Below are 21,151 nucleotides of genomic sequence, written 5' to 3'. Positions count from 1 at the left end.
GATTGGAAAAAAGCAAATATAGTACCTATATATAAAGGAGGAAATAAAGAAGAAACTACCAACTATAGACCAGTCTCTCTAACAAGTACAATAGCAAAAATTTGTGAAAGAATTATCAAAAGTAGATGGGTAAAATATTTAGAAAAAAACAAAGTGTTAAATCCAAGGCAATTTGGATTCAGACAAGGACGATCATGCGTCACCAATTTAATATGTTTCTATTCAAGGCTAATAGATATAATACAAGAAAGAGATGGATGGGCGGACTGTGCATTTCTAGACCTAAAGAAAGCTTTTGACAAAGTGCCACATAAGAAGTTGCTTAAGAAATTAGAAACTGAAGGAGGAATACAGGGCAAACTGCTAAATTGGATGGAAGACTTTTTGCAAGAAAGAAAAATGAGAGTAGTGAAAAGAGACAAACACTCAAAATGGGATGAAGTAATAAGTGGTGTTCCGCAGGGAACAGTTCTGGCCCCAATAATGTTTGCTATATATATTAATGATATGGATGAAGGAATTGAAAGCTATATGAGCTTCTTTGCAGATGATGCAAAACTACTGAAAAGAGTGAAAACAGAAGAAGATTGTGAATCACTACAGAGAGATCTAAATAAAGTACAAGAATGGAGTAGGAAGTGGGAGATGGAGTTCAATACAAAAAAAGTGTAGTATAATGGAATTTGGAAAAAGCAAAAACAGAATAACAGGATCATATAAATTGGAAGAAGAAGGAATAAAAAAAGTAGAAAATGAGAAGGACCTGGGAGTCATTGTTATGAATGATATGTCACCTGAGAAACATATAAATAAGATTTTTGGAGAAACTTATAATTTAATAAGAATCAAAGTTGCATTTACATACCTGGATGAAGAAATGGTGAAGAAAATCCTAATCACCCTGATAAGACCAAGATTGGAATATGCAGCAACGATATGGTCACCAAGTACAATTTTTTTTTATAAAAAAACTTGAAAGAATACAAAGAGCAATTACAAAATTGGCACCAACACTCTCAAAACTATCATATGAAGAGAGACTACAAAAACTTGAACTGCAGACACTAGAGCAAAGAAGAGAGAGAGGAGATTTGATAGCTATTTACAGAATCATGAAAGGCATGGAAATTACTGATAAAGAGAATCTGATAAAATGGGATGACAGAAATACAAGAGGACACGGAAAGAAAATAAAAAAAGACAGCTATAGAAGAGATTTGAAAAAGAACAGCTTTCCTCACAGAGTAATAGACAGTTGGAACAAGTTAGATGAGAAAGTGGTGTGTGCAAAGACAATACATGAATTTAATAATAGTTTAGATAAAATGAGATATGAAGACGGGACCCCACGAGCATAGCTCCCCTTCCCGTAAAATACAACTAGGTAATACACGCACACACACATGTACACATACACATACATACGGTTCTCGGTATTTAATATGGAAAGTTAGCATATGCGGATTTGGTCATACGTGGTAATTTCAGGAACCTAACCCCCGCGTTATTTGAGGGACTCCTGTATTCAGGTTGCGTGACGTTTCTCCGATGTAAACTTTATCACATCCCGAACACGGAATACGATAAACACCAGTTTTGGTGCCCGGTGTTTGGTTGTGTACGAGTATTTTCGTCTTTGTGATGTCTTTTATCGTCCTGCTAGTCTGGCACACTTCTTCCAAATTGGTGGTTCTTAAAATATGTGTCAGGTTGGTGGCAACTTCGCTGGGAGGCAACACGAGACGTCTTGTTGTGCTGTCCTGCTGCACAACAAGACGTCTCGTGTTGCCAACCAGCGACGTTGCCACCAACCTGACACATATTTTAAGAACCACCAATTTGGAAGTAGTGTGCCAGACAAGCAGGACGATAAAAGACATCATGAAGACAAAAATACACAACAACCAAACACCGGGCACCAAAGCCAGTGTTTATCGTATTCCATATGGGGTTACCGTATCTAGAAGGAATTTCACATGTTTTGGTACGTACCGTGTATTTTATGTCCCCATTGTTTACTGGTAGTAACTAGTATGTAAATATTTTAATTTCTGAACCTAAAGAAAAGGTAAGAATTCTTCCAAGCCTTTCTTGTCATGTCTGGATTTCAACTTCACAAGATTATTACTTGTGTATAGGTCGACCCCTAGGTTTTGGCCTAAAAAAAAATCCTTAAGATTTCGACCTATAGACAAGTATATACGGTATTTTATTTATTTATTATTATTATTATTATTTTTTTAAGAAATGGGCATGCACTTGCAGAACAGCAAGACAATTTGATAATTCTGCACATGCGCTGAACGCTACAAGCATTCAAATTGACGCATACCTGTTCGAACGGGTCGCATAAGATGGCGTGTAAACATTACATCCATGATGGTGGCGCCGCCTGTGGATTTCCACGTACCTACTTTACATTTACCATAACAAAAGTCAAAAGGTTAGAATTAAGGGTGGAAATCTGTAAAGATTTTGGTAAAGAAATACTTATAAACTAAACCACTGGTCCAATTTTATTGAAATTTGGAATATTTGGGCTTTATGGGTCAACAAATTACCTGGGCATGTCAAAAACAATATAAAATATCTCCATCATACCAGCTTTGCCTTTTCATGGCAACTATTAAAGTGTCAATTTGAGATGATCATCAGTAAAATCCAAACACTTGGCCCAATTGACATGCAACTTGGCATGTGAAGGTTTTATGGGTCAACAAATCATCTGAGCATGTTAAAAACAATGCAGGACCTTCCTTATGTACTATTCTTACTAATACCTATCATGTTACCATGGCAACTATTGTCAATTTAGAGAAAATAATATGTACATACATATACCAAAGGCTTTTTCCACCTTACAATGGAGGTAGCCAAAAAAACAAAGGCATAGAAAACATCCCCACCCATTCCATCCCTAGTACACTCCACTCCCCTCCACCCTCTACCCTCCCTTTTATCTTGGCACCTCCTGGATGATGGGTCATCCCTGCATCTTGTCCACTGCCCTGGATCAGAAGCAGTGTCGCAAGACACAGCTCATCCACAGCAAGGCTGCATCATTAAATTGGCGACCCCCCCTCTCCTTCCCCTCATGCAGAAAAGGAAAAGTTGGGGGGAGAAATCCCTTCGGGCTGCATCAAATTTTTCTCACAAATACTACTTCACCCCCCCATCCCCCCATCCATTCCACCTCATGCAATCACAACATCCATATACAACCATTCTCCATTCACCCCTGTCTTCTGTCCTCTCCTGTCCTTCCTCAACAGACATTCCCCTCTTCCCCAAACTCCTTTTCACCCCATCCATCCATCTCATCCTAGGTCACCCCCTCATGTTCACTCCCTCCACATCTGCCTTCCATACCTCTTTTACTAGTCTTTCTTCACTCATTCTTTCCATGTGTCCAAACCATCCCAATACTCTTTCATCCACCCTGTCTCCCAATTCTCTTACCACCCCCGTTCTCCTCCTCACCTCCTCATTTCTCACTCTATCCAGCCTAGTAACCCCCATCATACTTCTCAGACACCTCATCTCAAACACATTCAAACTCCTTCTCTCTACCTTTTATGTTCCATATTTCTGCCCCATACAGTGCTGTTGGCACAATCACTCCTTCATATAATCTCCTCTTAGCATCCATTACCAAATGTCTATTTCTCATTACACTTTTTAATCCACCAAGGCATTTACTCGTTTCTCTCAATCTACATTATACCTCTACCTCTACCTCTACTCCCTTTCCTGCCACATTCGCACCCAAGAATCTAAAACCATCCACTTCCTCCAGTTGCTCTCCATTAATGCTCACTTCCAGTCTGCTGCCACTTTCAACCCTTGTACATCTCATCACCTTACTTTTACCCACATTTATCTTCAGCTTTCTTCTTTCACACACTCTCCCAAACTCTGTCACCAACTTCCTCAATCCCTCCTCTTATCGTGCTACAAGAGCAGAGTTGTCTGCAAACAACAGCTGGCTCACCTCCCACTTTTCTCCATTTTCTTTAACCATCTCCAATCCCTGACCCACACTCTTGCATTTACCTCTTGCACCACCCCATCCATGTACAAGTTGAACAGCCAGGGTGACATAACACATCCCTGACAAAGTCCCACCTTTACCTCGAACATCTCACTCTCTCCATTTCTAATCCTGACAATGCTCTACTACTCTTGTAAAAACTCTTGACAGCTCCTAAAAGCTTTCCTCCTATCCCGTATATCCGCAAAACCTCCCACAGTGCCTTCCTGTCTACCCTGTCATAAGCCTTTTCCAGATCCATAAAAGCCCAGAAAACATCCTTACCTTTTCCAATAGCTTTCTCACATATTTGTCTTACCACAAAAATCTGATCTACGCAACCTTAACCTGTCCTAAATCCACACTGTTCCTCACCAATTACTCCTTCTGTTCCTCTCCTAATCCTCTCAATCAAGATCCTCCCATAAGCCTTCCCAAACTACACTTAACAAGCTAATCCCTCTGTAACTACTACACCACTTGTCCCCTTTTCCCTTGTAAAGTGGAACTATACAGGCACTCTTCCAGTCCTCCAGCACTCTACCCTCTCTCCAACAAACATTAAATAACCTCACCAGCCAGTCCACCATCACTGTACCTTCTTTTTTTAGATATTCTGCATGGCATCCATCCAGACCAGGTGCCTTACCTGCTCTCATCATCTTAATAACTGCCTTCACTTTATCCTTCCTTATTTCTCCTCCATTTTCCTCACTCATCACAGTCATTTTCTTAGCACTTCCCACTGCAGCTATCTTTCCCTCCCTATCCTCCTTCACATTTAGCAACTCCCTAAAATACTCTGCCCATCTTCATCTTACTGCCTTCTCTTCCATTATCATCTCTCCATCTGCACCTTTTACCTTTTCTTCTCTACTTGATTTGCCTCCTCTTCCTCTCTTAATTTCTTTCCAGACATCAATTTATTACTTTCAAAATTTTCTGTCACACTTTTACCCCATTTTACATCTGCTCTCCTCTTTGCCTCCTTTACTTTGTGCTTTACATCTCTTTTCTTTGTACCTCTCACATGACTCCCTCATCCTATTTTGTAACCAATCTGTGAAAGCTCGCTTCTTTTCTACAACCTTCTTTGTTTCCTCATCCCACCACTCACTTCCCTTCCTTCTATTTCCTCATCCCACCACTCACTTCCCTTCCTTCTATTTCCTCCCATCCTTCTTGTTCCACACACCATCTTTGCACACTTTGTGACTCCCTTCTTGAACCATCCCCATTCCTCCACCCCTAGTTCTACTCTATCCTTCACTCACTCCCACTCCTCTCTCAGCTTGTTCTTGTACTCATTCTCCTTTTCTTTCTCATTTAAAGAGTTCACTCTAAGCACCTCCCTACCTTTTGTCCTTATCCTCTTTCTCCATCTATCCAACACTCTCAACTTACCTTCCACCAAAAAATTATCTGGTATTCCTCCACTTTCTCCCCTTAGAACATATACATCCTTAACCCCTTCCATACGGTGCCGCACACGTAGGCGTCATGAGGAGCAAGTGGATTCGCAACGCTGCCATATCGGCGTCTTGATTATATTTATTGTAGTCGCCCCTGTGTTTTTACATTCTCTCAAATGTGCCCTGAATCCCATTCTCTGTGGTTTTCAAAATTCGCGGGTGAAAGAGAGAACGATCGATATAAGCGGTGACTATATTTTATGATGCGAGTATTATTACGACACGTCGTACGGCTGGCATTGGCTGCTGCCGGCGAGATTTAAGTCCCGTACTGAAGTGGTTAACTCTTCCTATTATACTCTTATCTACCACTACATAGTCCATTAACACTCTACCACCCTTCCATCCACTACCCTCTCCCATGTGTACTTATGATTGACTTTCTTCTGGAACACTGTATTTGCTATCATCAACTCTTTCTAGACACATCTCCACTATGATTCTTTCCTGGAACTCTACATTTCCCAACCACTCCATCAATTGGTTCATTTCCTAGCCTAGCATTAAGGTCTCCCAATACTACTACATTGACATTTCTCCCTAATCCCTCTATGCACTTATTTAAATCTATCTAGAAAGCCTCCCATTCTTCTACACTCTTCCCATTACCAGGCCCATATGCACTTACAAAAACCCACATCTCCTTTCCCAGTTCCACCTTCATCCACATTAACCTTGAAGAAACCTCCTTCCACTCCATTACACATTTACTTATCTCCTCACTCACTAGTATAGCCACCCCTTCTCTCCCTTGTACTCTCTTCACTCCTGAGAACCTCCCAACTACACTCCCAAACTCACATTCGCCCTTTCCTCTCAACTTAGTTTCACTCAAAGCCAACACATCCATCTTTCTTCTCACAAACATACTACCTATCTCTAATAATAATAATCATTCATAAAATCCAAACCCTGGCCCAAATGACATGCAACTAGGCTTATGATGGTTTTATGGGTCAACAAATCACTGGAGCATGTCAAAAACAATGTAGGACCTTTCTTTTATACTATTCTTACTGACACCTTTCATGTTGCCATGGCAACTGTTGTCAATTTAGAGATAATCATTCATAAAATCTAAACCACTGCCCCAATTGACATACAATTTAGCATGTGAAGGTTTTATGGTCAACAAATCACCTGAGCATGTAAAAAACAATGTAGGACCTTCCTTTTATACTATTCTTGCTAACAGGTATCATGTCATGTCAACTATTGTCAATTTAGAGATAATCATCTGTAAAATCCAAATCCCTGGTCCAATTGACATGCAATTTGGCATGTGAAGGTTTTATGGGTCAACAAATCACCTGAGCATGTCAAAAACAATTTAGGACCTTCCCTTTATACTATTCTTACTAACACCTTTCATGTTGCTAAGGCAACTATTGTCAGTTTAGAGATAATCATCCATAAAATCAAAACCCCTGGCCCAATTGACATGCAATTTGGCATATGAAGGTTTTATGGGTCAACAAATCACCTAAGCATGTCAAAAACAATGTAGGACCTTCTTTTCATACTATTCTTACTAACACATCTCATGTAACATGTTCCATCAATATAATGTATGTGCAATGTAATGTATGGGCAGCTAAAAGAACTCTACTATCATATTAAATAGTGCATATATAGGTGCCTTACCCCTTACCCTTAGATTGCCTCTCGGTACACTAACCAGTCAGTACTGCAACTATCCTAAGACCCAGCTTAAATTTACGTTGATATTGGTGCATTATTTTTTACACCAATTTACTGAAATAGAAAAATAAATAAAGTATTTTTACTTCCAAAGGAGTTATTTTGTTTAATCATGTTATCTATAATTATGATGATCTGAATAAACAGCCTTATTTCAACAGCTCATGTCTTTTATCATGAGACCCAGAAGAAAATTAAGTCTTGTCTCTAGACTTCTACTAGTCTTGAGACTTCTTATGGTCATGGACATGGTCCACGACATGGAATACTGACCATATTATTAATAGTTATTTCATATACTTGCTATCATAGCCATTGGCTATGTAATAGGCATAGCATAGCCTGCCCAACATCTTAAAATTCATACCATAACAATGCAAGTATTATTTGTGAACAACACCCTCTATGACTACTAGTAGTATCTCCGACATGTCATGTGCAAACAAACACCATTAAGTGTCAGATAATATGCCTCATGTTCCACGTTAAGACACAGCTGACAAATTACCAATGATCTTAAAGTTGCTCATATCCAGGAGAAAATAGGCTAAAGAATACAAATATCATATTAAAATATTCATATATAGGTGCATTATCTTTAGATTTCCACTCAGAAAGCTAATTTACCACAGCTATTACCAGTAGCCAAAGTTGTGATTTTTTTAAGAACTGCATACACTTGCAGAACAGCAAGACAATTTGAAAATTCTGCACATGCACTGAATGCTACAAGCATTCAAACTGAGGCATACCCATTCAAATGTACCACAAAAGATGGTGTATAAACATTACATCTGCGATGGTGGCGTCACCTGCAGATTTGCGTATACCTACCTACATGTTCTCCATTAAGGCTCAGCTGTCACATTACCAACAATCTTAAGTTGCTAATTTCCAGGAGAAAATAGACTAAAAAAATTAAATTAAAATATTTTTTATAGGTGCCTTACCTTTAGATATTTACTTGGAAAACTATTTTGCCAAGGTTAATAACCAAATTTGCGTTTAAATCGGTGAAAATTTGCTTGTGTTTGAAGAATTGGGCATACACTTGCATAACAAGACAATTTGAATATCCTGCACATGTGCTGAATGCTGCAAGCAGTCAAACTGAGGCATACCCATTCCAACGGGCCGCAAAAGATGGCGGTGTAAACAGTACATTTGCAATGGTGGCACCGCATGCTGATTCACATGTACCTATGATAGGTGTGAACAAGTAAAATTTCATCAAGTTAATAGTTACTTTAGAGGGGATGCCAATCATCAACTCTGCTTGTAGTAAATATATCCACTACTGTAACTATAGAACCCTTTTAAATTATAATTACTGGGCAAAATTTCAGTCATCCAAACACTTAAGTAATATAGCAATAGAAAATTAGAATATAATTTTGTAAATTATAATACATTAACATTTATGATATTCAGTATTTTTTTTTAGAAGTGCACACCTACACAATATAGCATTAGAAAATTAATTATTAATTTTGTAAATTATAATAGATCAACATAATATGCAACTTTCTTGGTGGAAATCAATAACAAAAAAGTTGCTAAACCTATTTTCTAACAAAGTTGCGGCAATTCAATGATACACCATGTTTGTTTTGATTGATGCCAAGGTCAAAGAAATGAAAGGATGATGAATTGATCAATTGTAACCTAACCTACCTAACATAACCTAACTAACCCACATAACCTAACAATGTATAGTAATTTGGTACCTCAAATTCTAAAGATCATCTGGGTCATCGTCATCAAGGATGCTAATGACCTGATTATTATTGTACTTCAGGCAATTAACAGACGACAGTAGAATCCCGTGTTCTCTCGTAAAGTCCAAGGAAACCCTATTGTCTTTGTAATAGTGCTTATTAACATCACCTGGAGTTGGAGAACACCTGGTCCACAGTGTGAAAGCCATCGTCTGATAGTGACTGGACTGGCATGGTGAGAGTACATTAAATGTTGGTTCAACAAAAGATGCAGTGAGGCAAAAGACAGAAGGGACAAAGCTTGGAAAAAGTGGAGAAAAGACAAAAAACAAAGCAAATGGCAAATTTATGTTAACTATAGAAATGAGTATGTTAATGTGAGAAGAGAGGAGAAAAGGAACCATGAGAAGGATATTATAGACAAATGCAAAGAGCAACCCAAACTATTCTATCGGTATGTGAATGGTAAACTTAAAAACAAACAGGAATTGGTGAAACTATGCCAAGGAAACATAGAATACACAGAAGATTTAGAGATGGCCGAAGTCATGAACAATCACTTTAAATCTGTTTTCACCAGAGAGAAAATACCACATTGTGACATAGACAAAAACAAGAAATCTCCCCTCATGAATGAGTTTACAGCATCACTAAAGGAAATATCAGAACATTTATCAAGGCTGGATGTCAGAAAATCACATGGCCCGGACGGTATTGCAAATTGGATTCTAAAGGAGTGCAAAGAAGAACTAACAGACAAAATACACATCTTAATAAACAGCTCACTCAAAGAAGGAAAGATACCCGAGGACTGGAAAAACGCTAACATTGTACCAATACACAAAGGAGGAAACAAAGAAGAACCCACCAACTATAGGCCAGTATCACTAACAAGCACCATAGCCAAAATTTGTGAGAAAATAATCAAGAATAGATGGGTAAAACATCTGGAAGACAATGACATATTAAACCCAAGACAATTCGGATTCAGACAAGGAAGATCATGCTCCACAAACTTAATATGCTTTTACTCAAGACTAATAGACATAGTGCAAGAAAGAAATGGATGGGCTGATTGTGCATTCCTAGACTTGCAAAAAGCCTTTGACAAAGTACCACACAGAAAACTACTAAAAAAACTGGAACACATAGGAGGAATACAGGGAAACCTACTAAAATGGATAGAGGACTTTCTGACTGGTAGAAAGATGAGAGTAGTGCTCAGAGAAAAATATTCAGACTGGAAAGAGGTGATCAGTGGAGTACCGCAAGGATCTGTGCTGGCACCAATAATGTTTGCTATCTATATGAATGACATGGATGAGGACGTGAACTGCTACATGAGCTTCTTTGCCGATGACGCCAAACTGCTAAGGAAAATAGAAACTGATGAGGACTGTGAAGCACTGCAAGAAGACCTAAATAGGGTATGGAACTGGAGTCAGAAATGGGAAGTGGACTTTAATACTAAGAAGTGTAGCATAATGGAGTTTGGAAAAAGCAAAAACAGAATATCAGGAAAATATACAATTGGAACCAAAGAAGTAAAGAAAGTAGGATCCGAAAAAGATTTGGGAGTAATTATCACGAACGACTTGTCCTATGATATACAGATTAACAAAATTGTCGGGGAGACTTACAACTTGCTAAGATCAATAAAAGTGGCGTTTACATACTTGGACGAAGACATGATGAAAAAAATATTGGTTACATTGATAAGGCCTAGATTAGAGTATGCAGCGACATTGTGGTCCCCCAGTACCAAAAAGAATATAAAGAAAATAGAAAGAATCCAAAGAGCAGCTACAAAAATGGCACCTGCACTTGCAAACCTATCATACAAAGAGAGATTGGCTAAACTGGAGTTACCGACACTGGAGCAAAGAAGAGAGAGAGGTGACCTATTGACCATCTACAGAATCATGAAAGGCACAGAGGTACTCGATAGTGAGAACTTACTTAACTGGGACAAAAGAAACACAAGAGGACATGGAAAGAAAATAAAAAAACATAGCTATAGAAGAGAACTGAAGAAAAACAGTTTTCCTCATAGAGTTTTGGACACTTGGAACAAACTGGACAATGAAATAGTATGCGCAAAAACCATTCATGAGTTTAAAAACAAACTAGACACTGCAAGATACAAAGGCGGGACAACACGAGCATAGCTCCCCTTCCCGCAAAATACAACTAGGTAAATACAACTAGGTAAATATCCTAGCAGCTTCATTCGTTAGTAAATTTGCTTGTAGCAATTTTTTTTTTTTTTATCATAATTTTTTTTACGCAAAGAAAATTGCATATTACTATCATGTATCATAATTTACAGAATTAACATTTAATTTTCTAATGGTATATCGCATAGGTGTGCACAACTAAAATAATACCATTATTAATTTTGTAAATTATAATAAATCAATGTAATATACATTTTTCTTGGCAGAACTCAATAACAAAAAACCTTGCTAAAAGCAATTTAGGTAAATTTTAGAAGGGCACACCTATGCGATATAGCAATAGAAAATTAAATAATTTTGTAAAATTATAATACACCAATGTAATGTGCATTATTCTTGGCAGAAATTATCAATAGAAAAGGTTACTAGAGCAGTAAAATTTTAGTTGTGCACATCTATGCAATATAGCAACGGAAAATTAAATATTGATTGTGTCAATTATAATAGGTCAATGTAATATGCCATTTTCTTAGCAGAAATCAATAACAAAAAAGTTGCTAGAACTTATTTTATAATGAACGAAGTTGCAGTGGTTGAATGATACACCATGTTTGTTTTGGTAGGTGCTGAGGTTGAAGAAATGAAAGGATGATAAATTAGTCTATTCTAACCTAACCTAATGTAACTAACCTATGTAACCTAACCAATGTTTAGTAATTAATTGTAAAGATCATCTGGGTCGTCATCATCACGGATGCTGACAGCCTGATTATTATTATACCTCGGGCAGAACCCCGTGTTCTCTCATAAAGTCAAAGAAGCCCTATTGTTTTTGTAATAGGGCTTCCTTCAAGCTACACAAAAACTCTTTTTCCCTATAGTCTGATCAAGTACTTAATCAGGCTGTCTGCTTTCATGAAGACAACGATGATCCAGATGATCTTTAGAATAGGTCAGGTTAGAATAGACAAATTTATCATCCTTTCTTTTCTTCAACCCTGGCATCTATCAAAACAAACATGACATATCATTCACTTGCCACAACTTCCTTTGTTAGTAAATCGGTTTTAGCAACTTTTTTAGCAACTTTTTTGTTATTAATTTCTGCTAGGAAAATGCATATTATGTTGATGTATTATAATTTACAAAATTAATTGTTAATTTTCTATTGCTATATCTTGCAGGTGTATACTTCTAAAAGTTTACCTGTTGTTCTTGGTGGAAATTAATACCAGAAGAAGTTGCTAAATGTTATACATAAATGTAGGCACTTTTATTGCTTTAGACGCCATCTTTGTTTTGGTAGATGCGAAGGTTGGAGAAATTAAAGTATGATAAATTAATCTATTCTAACCTAACCTGCATTAAGTAATGCAGTACCCATAATTCTAGAGGTCATCATCTTCGACCTCCAAATCAATTAAAGCACTTTCTGTTATTGATTTCTGCTAAGAAAAATATTTATGTTGATGTATTATAATTCATAAAATTAATATTTAATTTTCTAATGTTATATTGTGTAGGTGTGAACTTCTAAAAATACCCAGGTATTTAAAATAAAACTTGTGTTGTCCAGCAACTTCTAACATAATCATTCCAAATAAAAAATATATCCTTCAAATTAAAAAAAAGAAAGGAGTGAAAAATGTGTTTGAGTGATACTGGAGTAGAACCTGACATTGATATTTTTTCTGGTCTGCAGTCCTGTTTATATTTAGATCATCATTCCAGTTAAGGATCAAAGGTGACAAACGCTCCTTGTGATTGTATCCATGAGTAATGTATCTACCTCATAAAACAGTATCAAATTAAAGTGCTCATTTTAGAAACCAAAGTAACAAATCTTAACTAAGAATGTTGTGGATAGTTGAACACTTGAAGTCCAGTAATACACTACTAAATGTTCTTGGTGTTTTTCAGGTGACAAATTTATTACCAACAATTTTACATCCTTTTCTTCTCTCACTTTCATAACTGTTTTATTTATCATTTTATATTCAAATTTACACATATAGTGACACAACTACCAACTCCCCATTTTGTATGTAAAAATATATATTTAATATGTGTCTGTTGAAACATATTGGTAGGTCCCAGTTTTTTAGTTTTTTCCACCAGAGTAAGTATTCCATTTACATAAATTCACATTCTGTGACAACTTTACAGAAGGCATCCCTTGCACATATAGAAAGATTTATTTAGATTTTGTAACCATTAACAATCATCTCTTATCTTTTACTCTTCATGATATTGGCATTATCAGCAAATATATTAGCCAATATATTCATTTTGTACATGTTGATGAGGTAAACTAAGAGTATTACTGGTGCTAACACCATACTCTATAGTTATTTTCATGAACTCTAACATCCCATTTTTGACAACTGTACTCTTGTATCTGTCCTTGAAGACATCTTTCATCCATTCCAGCAGCCTTCTTTTCAGTTATTCTGTATATTCTAATTTCAATATTAATTTTGTATGAGATATCTTATCAAAAGATTTTTCCATATCCAGATGGAATGAAGTCTACCATCTTTCTTGTAACACATGAATAGAAAACTATGTATACATGTGTGTTTTTTGACTTATAAGTCAGAAAGTGTTTGGTTTCAAGAATATTTACTAATGTATTTTTTCTTTTATTTCATTAGACCAAATGCGTGAAAATGAAAGGGGTCTACGGAAAGTGGGTAGAGATGTTGAGCGGGACAGAAGGGAGTTAGAACGTGAAGAGAAGAAACTTGAACTAGAAATCAAGCGTCTTGCAAAGAGTCCAGCCAACAAGGAAGCAGTGCGAGTTTTGGCTAAACAGCTTGTCCAAATCAGAAAACAGAAAGCCAGAACATATGCTGCTAATAGTAGAGTAAGGTTTTTGATCTATAAGATAATTTTATATATTCCCTCTTCCATTTCTCTCCTCTCCTGTTTCTCTCTTCATGTCTTCATTTATTACTTTTTCATTTCTTTCTTCTCACTTCCTCAAGAAAGAAATCTATATTATATCCTATATTCCCATGAGAGGTGAAGGCAAGGGTAGTGGGAAAGCGATTGGAGATGGTTAAAGAAAATGGAGAAAAGTGGGAGGTGAGCCAGCTGTTGTTTGCGGACGACACTGCACTTGTGGCAGGATCGGAAGAGGGATTGAGGAAGTTGGTGGCAGAGTTTGGGAGAGTATGTGATAGAAAAAAGCTAAAGATAAATGTGGGTAAAAGTAAGGTGATGAGATGTACAAGGGGTGAAAGTGGCAGTAGACTGGAAATGAGCATTAAGGGAGAGCGACTGGAGGAAGTGGATAGTTTTAGATACTTGGGTGCAAATGTGGCAGGAAAAGGTGGAGTGAAGGTGGAGGTAGAATGTAGATTGAGAAAAGGGAGTAAATGCCTTGGTGGATTAAAGAGTGTAATGAGAAATAGATGCGAAGAGGAGACTATATAAAGGAGTGATTGTGCCAACAGCACTGTATGGAGTAGAAACATGGAACATAAGAGAGGAAGAGAGGAGTTTGAATGTGTTTGAGATGAGGTGTTTGAGAAGTATGATAGGGGTTACTAGGCTGGATAGAGTGAGAAATGAGGAGGTGAGGAGGAGAACAGGGGTGGAAAGGGAGCTGGGAGATAGGGTTGATGAAAGAGTATTAGGATGGTTTGGACACATGGAAAGAATGAATGAAGAAGGACTAGTAAAAGAGGTATGGAAGGCAGATGTGGAGGGAGTGAACATGAGGGGATGTCCTAGGATGAGGTGGATGGATGGGGTAAAGGGGGCTTTGGGGAAGAGGGGAATGTCTGTTGAGGAAGGATGGGAGAGGACAGAAGACAGGGGTGAATGGAGAATGGTTGTATATGGATGATGTTGTGATTGCATGAGGTAGAATGGGCGGGGGGGTGGGGGGTGAGGTAGTATGTGTGAGCAAAATTTGACGCAGCCTGAAGGGATTTCTCCCCGTCCTCTCCTTTTATGCAATGGGGGGACGGAGAGGGGGGGTCACCGATTTAATGAAGCGGCCTTGCTGTGGATGTGCTGTGTCTTGCGACACTGCTTCTGACCCAGGGCAGTGGGCAGGGTGCAGGGATGACCCGTCATCCAGGAGGTGCTCAGATAAGAGGGAGGATGGGAGGGGTGTGGAGTGTATTCAGGGATGAAATGGGTGAGAGTGATTTTATGCCTTTCCCTTTTTGGCTAACTCCCTTGTAAGGGGGAAAAAGCCATGGTATATGTATGTATTAATTACAGTGATACCTCTATTTATGCGTGCTCTTATGCACACAAAATTCTATTTACGTGGTCAAATTATGGCAAAAATCTTGTTGCTATTTACGCAGGCACATTGGTGTCCATTACTGCACGGAAAATCAAATCCCACACCACCATCTTGCTGACGTCACCATTCATGCAATGTGTTGTGCCTCCTCCCACCATCTTTGTTTGTTGTGTCCTTCTTTTGGTGCCTACTCCTTGGTATTGTACTGTTTGTGCCTTTAAAATGCCTCCAAAACAGGTGAGAAGTCCTACTGAAGCTGGTGCCCATAGGAAACCAGCATCACAGTTTGAGAAAAAGAGGGAAGTGATTGCCAAAGCTGCTCAAGGTTTACGCATGTGTAAGCTGGTGAGAGAGTTTGGTATGCCTGAGTCAACAATAAGAACCATTGTTGGATGAGGTGGAAAGGTTATTGCTTGTGTGGATACAGGAGAAGCAGCATAAAAGTGACAGCTTGAGTGAGGAAATGATCTGTTCAAGGGCTCGCCAATTGATGCCGACCTGCACTGGAAACAGGCTGGTACCAGTGGCCAGTTTACACCACCTTCAGTGCCCTCTACCACCAGTAGGGGGTGGTTTGAGAAGTTTCGGCAACATACGGACATCCACAGAGTGACATGGCATGGTTAGGCGGCAAGCATGGACACAGACAGAGCTGAGGCGTTCATCAAAGTTTGAGGAGCTGGTGGATCGTGAGGGTTACCTGCCACCCAGGTATTTAATTGTGATGAAACAGGGCTCTTTTAGAAGAGGATGCCTAACAGCACCTACATTACTGCTGAGGAGAAAGCTTTGCTGGGGCATAAGCCTATGAAAGACAGGTGTACAGTGATGTGTGTTAATGCGAGCAGTGACTGTAATATCATGTCACTTGTAGTGTATCATTTGGGGATGCCACGAGCATTCAAGAGGGGCAACATCCTGAAGAGCAGACTTCCAGTGATGTGGCGTTCCAACCCGAAGGAGCGGGTTTAGTTTATTGATACATTCTTTTAGTATCAAATTTGCAATTCCATCTGGGCCATGTGATTTTCTGACATCAAGGTTCATTATTTGGTCCCTTATTTCTTTCTGTGTCACAGTTTTTTCTCCCATTAGGGGGATCTTTCTCCCCTTCCTTCATCCCAGTCGTGTATGTTTTCTTTAGTGAACACAGATTTGAAATGTTTGTTCATAATTTCAGCCATTTATGTATCCTTTGTGTATTCCATGTTCCCTTGTGTCTGTGTATGTGTTACCTCAAGTTTTGCTAAATGGAAAACTTGCAGCCCTCCCTACAATGACTGGCAAAGGGCCTTAAGCCCTCCCATAGTCTGTGGGAGGAAACTTTAGACTGCTGTCAGTGTTGTGTTGGTGTGGGACTGTTTCTGTCATTAGCTGAAAGTGGTAGGATAGCAGTTACCAGGTGTAGGCTCTCCTTGTGTGAAAAGGTGTAAGAAATGCAGTTGAGACAGATTTTGGGGTCAGTCCAAACACCAAGTGTCAGGTCCTCTGGGCTGCACCTCATGAAGGAGGTGAGGGGATTGATGGAATTTGAAAAAGGGCAGTATCACTGGATATATGTATTTACCTAGTTGTATTTTACGGGAAGGGGAGCTATGCTCGTGGGGTCCCGTCTTCATTTCTCATTTTATCTAAACTATTTTTAAATTCATGTATTGTTTTTGCACACACCACTTTCTCATCTAACTTGTTCCAACTGTCTATTACTCTGTGAGGAAAGCTGTTCTTTTTCAAATCTCTTCTATAGCTGTCTTTTTTTATTTTCTTTCCGTGTCCTCTTGTATTTCTGTCATCCCATTTTATCAGATTCTCTCTATCAGTAATTTCTATGCCTTTCATGATTCTGTAAATAGCTATCAAATCTCCTCTCTCTCTTCTTTGCTCTAGTGTCTGTAATTTAAGTTTTTGTAGTCTCTCTTCATATGATAGTTTTGAGAGTGTTGGTGCCAATTTTGTAATTGCTCTTTGTATTCTTTCAAGTTTTTTTATACATTTTTTTGTACTTGGTGACCATATCGTTGCTGCATATTCTAATCTTGGTCTTATCAGGGTGATTAGGATTTTCCTCACCATTTCTTCATCCAGGTATGTAAATGCCACTTTGATTGTTCTTATTAAATTATAAGTTTCTCCAAAAATCTTATTTATATGTTTCTCAGGTGACATATTATTCATAACAATGACTCCCAGGTCCTTCTCATTTTCTACATTTTTTATTCCTTCTTCTCCCAAATTATATGATCCTGTTATTCTGTTTTTGCTTTTTCCAAATTCCATTATACTACACTTTTTTGTATTGAACTCCATCTCCCACTTCCTACTCCATTCTTGTACTTTATTTAGATCTCTCTGTAGTGATTCACAATCTTCTTCAGTTTTCACTCTTTTCAGTAGTTTTGCATCATCTGCAAAGAAGCTCATATAGCTTTCAATTCCTTCATCCATATCATTAATATATATAGCAAACATTATTGGGGCCAGAACTGTTCCCTGCGGGACACCGCTTATTACTTCATTCCATTTTGAGTGCTGGTCTCTTATCACTACTCTCATTTGTCTTTCTTGCAAAAAGTCTTCCATCCAATTTAGCAATTTACCTTGTATTCCTCCTTCATATTCTAATTTCTTAAGCAACTTCTTATGTGGTACTTTGTCAAAAGCTTCTTTTAGGTCTAGAAATGCACAATCAGCCCATCCATCTCTTTCTTGTATTATATCTATTAGCCTTGAATAGAAACATATTAAATTGGTGACGCATGATCGTCCTTGTCTGAATCCAAATTGCTTTGGATTTAGTACGTTGTTTTTTTCCAAGTATTTTACCCATCTACTTTTGATAATTCTTTCACAAATTTTTGCTATTGTACTTGTTAGAGAGACTGGTCTATAGTTGGTAGTTTCTTCTTTATTTCCTCCTTTATATATAGGTACTATATTTGCTTTTTTCCAATCTTCTGGAACTTTTCCTTCTTTTAAGGAACTGCTTATTATGCTATGTATTTTGTCTGCCAGTTCATTCCTGCATTCTTTCAGAATCCAGTTTGCTATTTCATCTGGCCCATGCGATTTTCTGACATCAAAATTACCCAAGTGTGTCAATATTTCATACTTTGTTACTTCTATTTCTTCCATAGGGGGGACTTTTTCTTTCCACTCAATCTCTTCAGGTTGTATATTTTCCCTTGTAAACACTGATTTAAAATGTTTGTTCATAATTTCTGCCATTTCCATTTCCTCAGTGTATTCAACTCCTCCTTGTCTTAATTTCTCCAAGTCTTGTTTGTTTTTCAGTTTATTGTTTACAAATCTGTAGAATAGTTTTGGTTGATCTTTACACTTTTCTATAACATCTTTTTCATATTTTCTTTTTTCCTCTCTGCACTTTTGTACATATTCATTTCTATAACCAGTATATATTTTCCATTTTTCAGGTCTTCTGTCTTTTTCCATCTGGTCCAGGCTTTGTCTCTTTTGTCTTTTAACTCCCTACAACTTTTGTTGTACCAGCATTTTACATATTCTTTTTCTTGTTTTTGTCTTGGGACATACTTTTCCACTCCTTTTTTGTAAATTTTTGTCAAAATATTCCATTTCTCTTCCACTGATGTTTCTTCTTTGTATATTTCTTCCCAGTTTTCTTGTTGGAAGAATTCTCTTATTTTATCAAAGTTTGTTTTTTCATACATCATTCTTCCTTTTCTATATTGTTCATTTCTTTTCATATATTTTTCTTCATTAAGTTCCAGTTCAATCAATATGTGGTCACTTTTACCTATTGGTGTTTTATATTCAATCTTGTCCACTATTCTAGGTTCAGATGTAATTATTAAGTCTAGTCTCGATGGTTCTTCTTCATTTCTATACCTAGTGTTCTCTTGTATCCATTGTGTCATTGAATGGTCAGTAATCATCTCAAGTAGAGCATTTCCCCATGAGTCATCACCACTCTTTACTGTCATTTCTTCCCAGCAGATTTCCTTGCAATTAAAGTCGCCCATCATAACTATTCTTCCTCCGTCTTCCATTATTTTAGTTAATGCTATCTTTGTGTCCTCTAACATACTTTTATGTTCACTCTCCTCCCATGAGGCTGTTTTCGGAGGCACATAATTGATCACAAATTTTCTGCTCTTCTTATCTCGGTCTTCCACTTCTATCATAATCATCTCTACTGTATTCTTTCCATATATGACACCTTTCACGTTTATATCCTTCTTAGTCAGGAACATAACTCCACCCCCTTGTTTTTTCTCTCTGTTTCTAATCCAATAATTGTATGCATCACGTCCTACACTGTTGGGTGGTAGTGGGCCTTTTAATTTTGTTTCTACAATTCCCATTATGTCCGGTTCTTTTTCTTTCAAATAATCATTCAGTTCATTCAATCCTGTTATCAATCCATCTATATTTGTGTAAGACGCTCTTAGTTTTCTGCCACTTCCATTGTGTCCCCCCCACCCTCTTTAAATCCCTGGAACATATTCTCGTCACTTTCTACTGTATTGCTCCTCTCTATACTTCTAATCTTTACATTTTTATTAGCATTTCATCCTCACTCAATCTTTTGTTTACCTTTCGCTTGTCTGTCTGGGCCAAGTCTACTCCCTCCTCATTTCCTTCCATTTCCCTCAGTAATCCCTCCCCTTTTCCTCTTTCCCTACTTTCCCACTACTCCACGAGCAATTCCCCCCCCCACCCTGTAAAAACACTAGGCACTTCTCTTTGCGTTGGGATCCACAGACTTCAGTTTTCTTCAGAACGTCATCCAAGCCGTCCATTCGCTGAAGTGTGTGTGTGTGTGTGCGTGTGTGCATATTTGGAATGTACTGATAAGCAAGTTGGTCAAATGTCAATTTAAGAGCTTGTCTCATTTGCCAATACCAACAAATCTGCCACCATCAGTCATTTATTATGTACATCTACACCTCTGGGGTATTGGCTGCATATTATGGTGGGGTTAAAAGCTGCTCAGTAGCAGGGTTGCGGAGTTGGATGGTATAAGGTCCGACTCCGACTCCAACTCTAGAATTCCTAGGATGCCGACTCCGACTACTTAACTCCTTGACCCCTATGTGGAAATCAATTCTGCAGATCCATATACCAGCCTCCCACACCTATTCAGCAAGCATTTTATAGATATTTTTCATGTATATTATTTTTTACGTGAAACATTCACTTGTATGATAAACATACTCACATATACACTCACCCAGCTTTATATATATATATATATATATATATATATATATATATATATATATATATATATATATATATATATATATATGCACACAAGCACATATATTCGTATAAACATATATAGAATATATAATGGTATTATTTATGCTCATGATCATCTACCAGCTTATGAGCACTTTCAAATCTGTCATGGCAGAGTTACCACTTCAAGCTGTATATTTTCTTTTTCCTTTGTGCCCCTCCCCTCCACCCAAAAAAAAAAAAAAATCATCTGTTATTTCATTTGCCCATTCTCATAAACCTTCTATCACAATATTAGGAAAGAATGTGACAAATCATGAGGAAAGGTTAATGGAGGATGCCCTACCTAGTACTTACTGCAGAATTAATTTCACCATGTTATCATAAAAACCAGGAATCAGTTCAGGAGAAAGACAACCTTCCCCTGTGCACACTGTTCATAGCTGCTGTTGTTCCTCCCCTTTTCAGTCATCACCAAATGCTGTGACATATGCTCTAATGTCATTCCTATCTTGCCTCTGAGACTGGTCAAAGTTTATCTCAGGGCATTATCCCAGCATGACATAGCT

The 21,151-nt window shown here is 37.8% G+C and overlaps 1 protein-coding gene across 2 annotated transcripts in view; it reads left to right on the top strand.

The window, feature by feature from the left end:
* Positions 1 to 21,151, top strand: part of LOC143036418 (charged multivesicular body protein 2b-like) — an 82,723-nt gene that overhangs the window by 25,214 nt on the left and 36,358 nt on the right. For both annotated transcript variants that reach the window (XM_076203759.1, XM_076203760.1), the window contains exon 2: positions 13,753 to 13,964. In XM_076203759.1, coding sequence (XP_076059874.1) covers positions 13,753 to 13,964 — 212 coding nt within the window. The remainder of the gene's footprint in view (positions 1 to 13,752; positions 13,965 to 21,151) is intronic.

Source organism: Oratosquilla oratoria, chromosome 20, assembly GCF_046742065.1.
Source record: "Oratosquilla oratoria isolate Oo_2021 chromosome 20, ASM4674206v1, whole genome shotgun sequence".
Taxonomy (NCBI): domain Eukaryota; kingdom Metazoa; phylum Arthropoda; class Malacostraca; order Stomatopoda; family Squillidae; genus Oratosquilla; species Oratosquilla oratoria.
Note: the sequence above shows the minus strand (reverse complement) of the source record. Positions and strands in the feature narration are given on the sequence as shown.